The sequence below is a fragment of the Apis dorsata genome, unplaced genomic scaffold (assembly GCF_000469605.1).
Source record: "Apis dorsata unplaced genomic scaffold, Apis dorsata 1.3 scaffold_189, whole genome shotgun sequence".
Taxonomy (NCBI): domain Eukaryota; kingdom Metazoa; phylum Arthropoda; class Insecta; order Hymenoptera; family Apidae; genus Apis; species Apis dorsata.
The window spans coordinates 99516-108902 of NW_006263474.1; the positions used below are offsets into that span (position 1 = coordinate 99516).

General features: G+C 30.4%; 1 protein-coding gene across 2 annotated transcripts in view; it reads right to left on the minus strand.

Annotated features, from left to right (window-relative positions):
* Positions 1-1925: 1925 nt before the first annotated feature.
* Positions 1926-9387, minus strand: part of LOC102681503 (bifunctional heparan sulfate N-deacetylase/N-sulfotransferase) — a 196591-nt gene continuing 189129 nt past the window's right edge. For both annotated transcript variants that reach the window (XM_006614552.2, XM_006614551.2), the window contains exons 5-12: positions 6478-6821; positions 5609-5897; positions 4726-4854; positions 4471-4653; positions 4165-4385; positions 3651-3929; positions 3082-3379; positions 1926-3015 (exon numbers count right to left, since the gene is read on the minus strand). In XM_006614552.2, the coding sequence (XP_006614615.1) occupies positions 2905-3015; positions 3082-3379; positions 3651-3929; positions 4165-4385; positions 4471-4653; positions 4726-4854; positions 5609-5897; positions 6478-6821 (1854 nt within the window). In that variant the 3' untranslated portion in view covers positions 1926-2904. The remainder of the gene's footprint in view (positions 3016-3081; positions 3380-3650; positions 3930-4164; positions 4386-4470; positions 4654-4725; positions 4855-5608; positions 5898-6477; positions 6822-9387) is intronic.

Below are 9387 nucleotides of genomic sequence, written 5' to 3' on the forward strand. Positions count from 1 at the left end.
TTCTAAATATATAACAATAAAAGAATAGTTATAAGAAATTCAATATCGAAGATTTTTAACCCTTGTTTTATTAGAACTTACGGATTATTCGTACAATTATTACAGTATTTTACAATAGAATAATTTTAAGTTAAATAATTAAAGTTTCTATTAAAGTCATACACATATTCTACACGCGTCTTTTTTTTATTCATACAATGACAGCTTTTCTCTCTTTTTTCGTTTTTTCGTTTACACAACAGCCTGTTAGGACATCTACAAAATGTTATTTTTCACGCGTTCATTTATATAATTTGAAATGCAAATACGCACGTGATTTTACATAAGCAATATTTTATCGTTGATTCACTTTTAACTTTGTGTAAAATATTAGTGATTTATTAATTTATTATTGATTTATATACATAAATATAATGTAATTAGTGATCGATAAATGAAATGAATACTTAATAATTATAATTGAATAAATTACTTAACAATTATAATTTTAATACAACATATTATTTCAAACATTTACATCAACAGACAATATTTAAATAAAAAAAAATTAATAAAATTTTATTTTATAAATTAAAATTTTATCTGCTTTCAAAAATTTTATTTAAAAAAACGTTTATACATATAGCAGAACCAACGATGAAATAATGCTAATTGGAGCTTTTAAAACTTCATATTCGAATACTGAATATCTTGCTATAATTTTAGCGATTTCAGTTTGTCACATATTATTGTCAGCTAGTAGCAAATCGGACAATTTTTGCTACCGCCATGCCGAACAAAATCGAATATAATATTGACTCTAGAGATCCGACGCCGCAATTGGTACAATAATACAACTGTATATACAACACTGGTAAAATGGCACGATTTGACAAAACAAATCAATCGTTTAATGTTAATACCATTATCATTAATTATTATTATATTAACAATAAATTTTGTACATGTGATTCGTTAAAAACGTTACGTGATACGTTTTAACGGCAGTATAAAAATGAAAACAAAATATACAAAATGTAACATAACATTGATAAAGTAATTCGTAATATAAAATGTTTCGTTACTGATGATACATGATATTTTTTAAATATATATTTTACAGAGAATGACGTTATAATTTTTAATGTACATTTTGGACCAAATATAAATTTTGTAATCTGTATTATTTTTACGATGATCAAATAATTATAAATAAATATTTATCATGTTAATCTTTTTTTTTTATTTTAAGTAACAAGAATTTTTTAAAACGAGACACTATTATATAATTATTATAATTTATAAATGAATAATATTAATCAATATTAAAATAATGCTAAAAAATTAGCATATCAGAAATAATCGGATCAAATTTAACGAATTAAATCTAGTTATGAAGAAAATAAAAATTAATATATCGTATGTATAAGTAACGAAGATAGTTGTAACTGATATGCTTCCAACAAATAATTATCATCATTAGATTATTTTGTGAATAACACAATTTTATTCACAGCAGTTGATCAATTTCCACGATATACGATTCATTATAATACATCAGGTATTAAAGTTTCCAAAAATCTCATGATTTTCTTCAACAATGAATAAAAACTATTTTATTTTAGAACATAGGATTATTATTAAATCCAAAATTTGTATGTTTTAAACGTGATAGTATGCAATTATTGCAAATAGGCAGTTATCACTTCTCCACTTAACATCATTATTCGCCAAAAAATGATCATCAATAATCATTTTGTGAAATAGTTTCTGATTTTCCATCTTATTAAGTCATTATGATACACCTATAATCACATCAAAACAATACAATACATAAATGTACAAACGGACGCGATCATACATCTTTCATCGACTTTCTATCAGCAGTACCAAGAATAGTATTGTCAAAATATACATAGAATCATCATATAGCTTTTTTCTTGTTTTTTATTTATTTACTTTTTTATTTTAATACGCTTACATAACGAGAATTAATGTACATCGTGTCTCTGAGAGAGTAAGTGGGCGAGAAAAAAGTTCAAACTTTCCAAAAGTCTCACACTCGCAGAAGCAATCCTGCAATTAGTACCAGAAGTGAAGGACTGACGGATCGTCGATTTAAATATCAACAAATTCGATTTATCCATTAATTATTTTCATGAGGAAATAAATCTCTTCAAACATTGCAACACGATTTGGACAGATCTTGTCTCACAAAAGTCAAGTTTCTAAAATACAATTTTTTTTTTTTTTTGACCGCTTCTAATTTCACTCATTAAAGCATCCTTCTTCTCTTTCCTACTCAAATTTGTAAAGAGTCATTGTACCCGTGTCGACAAATTGTTTATGATTATCATTACGCAAAGCCAAAATGTGCGTTTTTGTTTGTGGTCTTTTGATTTATTAATTATATTGTCGTCTTCTTCGTTGAAGAAAAATATGTTGTACTAAGATTGAAGAAGAATTTAACTCGAGTACAAATTAGGAATTCTCTTTTTTTCTTCTTATTATATTATAGTAGTATCTTTTAGTAGTAAAGATCAGAACGAAAAGCGTCCAATCATTACAGACGGATGATGGCACCAGCGAACGGGCTGTACTCTTAATAATCATGTTTTCTACGACGCAACAACGATGACAATAATAATATAACGTTAATAATAGTGCTATTGGCTTAACAACGATCGACAGTCACGATTCACCTTAAAATCGTTTAGTGACTAGTTTCGCAGGCTTCCCACGGATCTTAGGCCAAAACCACTGGGATAGGCCACTGCAATGGTCCTTCCGTCGAGGATTTGGAGTCCAGTGGAATATATCGAATGTACAATTATGTTACAGATCTTCAGCTAATAACCGGTGAATTTCGTTCACCGTAGAGATAAACAATTCAGAAACGGTATCGTTTCATATAATCGACGTTTGCTAGGTCATCACCGTGTCGGTAAGATCTTCCTTCAGCCATTGTGGGATAGTTCTCAACCCGAGCCGTTTCAATAATTTCACTAGAGCCGTGTTGTGGGATAAATAATATCTCTGCAAAGAAACAAATAGATTAAACCGATCATCCTTTCAATTTTTTAATCGTTTTATCATAAATACCTGTAATAATTTGTACGATTTATCCTCCATAGGCGGATATTGACGGCCTTTGCTCTTGCCAAGACATTTCGTTCGATCCTCATTGGTAACTTGACAAAAGAATCCTTTCTTCGGATCGTACCTCAAATGAGACGAGTAATTGAAAGCGGGCGTGATCTTGAGGAACCTTTGTAACTCGTGCAATGTCTCTACAGGATTTTGCCGCAACTGTTCGCCGTCTATAATGTGCAATTGCTGAGGCGGATAATAGGAAAGCCACCTTTCCAGATGCTGAGCGTATTTTCCGGGATTTAAACATCTGTAAGAGATTCGAACAATAATATTTGTCGCATCTATCTTCTCGAGTACGATTAATATTTAACCATATAAACATAGATTTATTCGAACATCTATTAGCAATTTAGATCTTTACTTATCTATGGCAACAAGATAATATTATTTATATTATTTAACTATTCAGTTATTCAAGAATTTTTTAGCGACTCGTTACTTTATTTGGGACAATCATAGATAACACAGTGCTCGTTGCAACAAAATTATTCGAATGACTGTACAATATTGTAACCTACCTATTCCTGAGATCGCGTAGGGGTTTTGGTGCTGTATCGCTTGCAGTGATAACCGAGTGAAAGGAATAATTATTTGCTACAGGATCGCCATGAACTCTCGTGTGCTGGTACCATGAATAGGCACGCCTAGCAGGCGAAAGTAGTATAGTAATTAATTTTGCTCTGGGTAGAAGAGCGTGAGCTCTACGTGGTACTAATTCCCCATCGAAATAAGTTGCAGATTTTTCAAACAGATACCGCGAACTCTCGTTTTTCGATGCTGGGAAGAAGCTCATGTACCTGAGGATGAAACAGAATGATAAATAGATGTGAATTGATATGATTTGCGTGTTTCTGAAGTTGAAAAGAATTACGCGTCATGGCGATTATGCCAATACTACCAGAATTATCGATATTTATATTTTGTAATAAAATATATATTATATATATATATATTAAAAAGTATATATTATATTAAAATGTATCACATCGAAATTAATAAATGTGTTAACTTCTTAATTTCACCTTAACTCACCAATCAAGGCCTTTGTAATAATTTTTCCCATTGAAGAACTGAATCTCCTCGAAAGTGTCAGGACTTGGCAAATTGCTGCTTATCGCAGGATGAATGGAGAGGAAAGTATAGAGAGCAGTAGTGCCAGTTTTTTGAGGACCAATTACCAGAAACCTTGGTAGTTGATCACATGTCTTGTTCCTCGACCAAATCTTTTGATGCCTCTGATCATCACAGGGATTCTTTAACACGAAAGAGAAGCTTAATTATTCGCAACTTGAAAAATTATTATATTTGATATTATATAACAATACAACAACAACTTACACCCCACACAGGATCAGATTCCTCAGGATAGAGTTGAAAATATCTTTCCGCTAATTGAAGAGGCGGTGCACTGGATAATCTCAAATTCGTCCAACATTGGATAAATTTAATCACAGACTCGAAGGTATACAATGCCAGACGATCGTTTCCATAATTCGACATGTGCGTCATAAAAATATTGATCTGAAAGAAATGATAATGAATTTGAGAAAATTTTTCAAAATAAATTAGATAGATAAGTATTGGATTACCTACAGGATTGTGAACGATTGTCTGGAAGAGTTCGCCACCCTGTATCGATCTGTCCAGTTTCTCTCTTCCGCCTGGATATCTATCGATAAAGATTGTGTGTGTGAAAAGGCCACAGGTTTGTCTCGGTAGAACCTTGCACAGAAACAAAGAAAAGAGATTGTCACGCGTTTCGTTTTATCGTTTAATTCATCGCAGTATAGAATTGTTCGCTCCAGGGAAATCAATTCTTTATTCTTCTTTATCGGCTCGACGGTTGTTTAACCGTCGAAAAATCCACAAAAGAAAGAATTCACAAAAACGAAAAGACGTTTCGCTTGCAATTTTATCGTTTATCATGTCGTTTATTTGCTATATCAAGTCGATCCATCGATTTTTATTCTCAAGTTTTGAAGTATTCTTGTTCCTCGAGACAATGCGAATAAAAGTGTTGAAAAAGTGTTGATGGTGGAAAATATGAAACTGTGAAATTATCGATTCGTTCGTTTGTTCGATTAGTTAATTCGTTTATTGCTTTAACTTAGTTTTCGAACAGGCAAGCAGTTAACGTCGAACAATTGACATTGTAGTAGAAAAGTAGAGAAAAAAAATTGTTCAACTCTCGAAAAAGATTATTCGAATTGATTCGATTTAATAAAATGTACTTCTTTAATAAATATTGTAAAAGACTTATATCAAATCTTGTGTTGTGTTTATTATAATAGAATTTTTTTTTAAATTTTATTGTTGTATTACTTTTATATAAATTATTTTATAATATATGTTATTGTTAAAAATTTTTAATCTTAAATGGATCTTTATTAATTAAATGTTATTTTATTTCTTAAAAATTATTTAAAAAAAAAATAAATTATAATCGATATTAAAATAATGATTAACGAAAATTTACCATTATATTACGATGAATAAATCCTCTTCTTAATCGAGCTGGCCTCAAATGGGGATACTCTTCTGTGCTTGTGACTTTGATGTTCCACACTCTTTTCCACGCTTCATATAATCCTTCGTGGACCGGATAAACGCCGGAATGATGAGGACTTACGCTGTAACCGCTTCCTGTTGGAATTCCGTGGTCTTTCGCGAATTGTTTGTTCAACGCCATGTCTAATTGTAGATGCGTTACATTCTCGTAAAGGTGAGGTTGTTGATGATTCCACATATGAGAAAACCACGTAAATCTGCAATTTAGATAATGTTGATTTTAATTTGAAAAAAAAAATATGTCGAGTAAAATTGATTTTTAAATCTTTCTAATTAAACGATTAAAAAAAATTTTATTTCAAAAAATGGCGAACAACTTTATCTATTTATTTAATCAAAGTGTACATAATCGATTTTAATTGCTGTGGAGGAAAGCAATTACTCGAACAAATCGCGACGATTCGCAAACAAGTGCAACTTCCGCGATCAACCGTAATACGTGTACGGTCTCAATACGTCAATTTGCGCCAATAGTAAATCTTTCTGCGCTCTGTTTACCACCCTATTCGCGCAATAACTTTCCGCCAATTCCATTTCCCTCATCATACGCGTCGTAAAATCCATTCACAAATCGTTCTTAACTCAACCATAGAAAGACATTAATCTTGTAAACATGTAATATTATTCATCTCTCGTTCTATTTTATCTTGTTTTTTAAACAAATTACCTTAAACTGACTTTTATCCAAATACTATAACTAAGATTTCTCATCTTATCTGAAAAGACGATATCTTTTGTTATTTATCGATAAACAAAATATCAAAAAAATATATATACCTGTCGACGTTCTCCAGAAGCATATCGTCCCCCAGATTTTCCTCGGAGGTGCCGTGATGGAAATATTTTCCAGAAAACCCCAAGTTAAATTTGAAACCAGGTACCAACGCTTGGATCCTCTGTTGGGTAATCAACAGCGCCATCACGTCGTCCTTTCTTAATCTCGTTCCCTTCTCACCGACGAATATATCATCGACGTCTACCAAGATCATGCGATTAAGGCTTAGGCTCAACTGGCCGTGGGACAAGTAGGAAAGAGAGTCGAGCAATAACAAGTTGTGTAACCAGAATCGTAATCCTCCGCCAAAAAAGACTCTCTGAATCCCATCGTATCTCCCGTGATCCTGCATAATAAAAATCCAATGTAGGTTCGTTAAAGTTTATCAGAATATGATATAATCTGATCTTTGTCATTTAACAGACAACATTCGATATATATATATTTATATCTTTTTCTATATTTCGAAGGGAATGAGCGAGAATTAAACGAGACAGTTCGAAATAGCTCGTTTACTAAGCTGATAACGAGTTCCAGGTATTTAATATATCGATCAAATTTCGCGGATAATCCTAGCGCATAAAGGAACCACGATGAATAGTGAGGAAAAAATGGAGAGAAGGAGAGAGAGAGAGAGAAAAAAAATACATACTCATCGAAAGGAGGATTTCCGTGGAAATTAAGGTTCGATATTCAAGCGGATTTCGATCGTTCTCGGGTTTAAACGGGTTATGAGAGAGGCAACTGGAACGCTAATCTCCTTTTAATCGCTTTCAAGAGCGATATATTCGATTCGAATTGCGATTGTATCCTGGCATAATCGTTATTTTGAATAGAGAGATTTCACGTTTTATATGTGGCGGAATAAGCCTGATTTTTAAAATAAAAATTTTATCTCTATTGAAATATATACAATGTATTTTTTAATTTGAGTAAATATAAATAATGCATAAGATTTGCAAATTCAAAATTATTGAAAAATCAGGATAGAGTTTATATAATATTCTTATTTGTATATTATGAAATTTTAATTAATTCTTTTAATTAATTAAAAGAAGAAATAGTAAAAAAAAAAAAATATTTAAGAAATAAAAAAATTGCAAATCACAAATTGGCATAATTGATTTGAAATAATATTCTAATATATATTCCAAATTAAGATTCATATTTTAAACTTTATCATAGAATAGATGTTGATAACTTATTAGAATTTTATTTTTATTTAATCAAAAGAACTATCCTTTCATCGATCAAACCATGTTAACCATATTAAATTAGATTCTCTCGCAAAGAAACAGAGTTACTTAAAGCTTTTCTCTTTTCCTTTCTCTCAACATAGTTCATCGACGTTGAAAACTCGGTTAAAAAAAAAAAAATGAAGTCGATTATCGATCATCGCACGCGTCGATCGATGATCCGTTATGTAAAGTAGGAATTGTTCATTGGCCGCAGTAAAATTATGGTGATCTCGTTCCACTTATTTTTCATCGAACGATTGCGTGCAACGTTAATAGGTTTGCGCGCGTTTGACGCGTTGATGCTTATCGATCGGCGCGTATATAAGGGCGCGTTAATTTCAAAAATGTTTTGCTTCAATGTATTATAATAATGCCTTCCAACAACTCTATTTTCCTCGACGAACAGGATATATCTAGATGCGATTTCCAAGAGAAAATCGCCATTTATGAAACACAACGCATTTTTTAATCATGATTATTATTGATGAATATTATAATAAGTTTTTATTTTTAACATGTTACTAAAAGATGTACTACCTGAGATGTTACTAAAATGTAATGTAGAACAATAATTATTTTTGTTTGTTGGAATATCTATATTGCAAGTTGCAATAATTATTTATTAAAAGTATTAGCTCTGTATCGATGATTTTTAATATAATGTCATTTTAAAAATCGTCATCTTGAATAATATTGTGAAGATTTTACTTAATACAATTTAAATTAATTTTAATCAGATTTATTGCCAGATAATTGATGACCCATCGCTTCACGATGACCAAATTAAGGAATCAAATTTAATTCCAATAAACAATTGGTTAACAATTAAAAAAGTTTTTATTAATTCTGATTTGAAGTGAAATTAAATTCAGAATTAATATAAATTATATGGTTGAGTTAAAATAAATTAAATTAAATTAGATTAATGACAATTTGACAATCGTTTCCTTATTAATATTAATAAATAATATTTTAAAAAACATATTTTAAAACGAGTTTTAACTAAGATTTTCACAACAATTTCAATATGACATATTAAAAAATCATTGAAATCGAAAATCGTGATATCTTTTTATAAATATTTCAAGTTGCGTTCAAAATAGAAGAAAAATATAGAAGTTTAGTTAAAAGTATGTTTAGAATATATGTATATGTAATTTTTATTCACAATACGAATATAGATCTATATAGATAGAACCCAATATAGATCCAAAAACGTTTGAAAATTGATATATGGAAAAATTTTTTACAGAGGATTAATTTTTGAATACCAAGAAATATAATAATCGATGATATATATATATATCAATTTTTTTAGAATTTTCAATGTAACCAACTTATCTAGCGATCCAAACAAATCAATCAGTTTGAACATTAAGCGGAGAAATCGTCGTTCGACCAATCTGAATGGCCTGATTAGTTAGAAAAATTTTCTATTAAACGGAGAATCCAGTTTTCGAATCCGATGGAGGACGGATTTCGATTCTTTTCCTAACGATAAAAGCGAACATTTCCATCAATAATCTTCTTTTCACCAAATAAAGCGAACGTTTTATTAATCGAATTTCAAGCTTATTTGCTTGAAAAGAAAAAGAAGAAGCCATGAAGAAATTGTCGAGATATTGAAAAGAGCAATTCATCAGTGGCCTCGATATTTAAAAAAAAAAAAAAAAA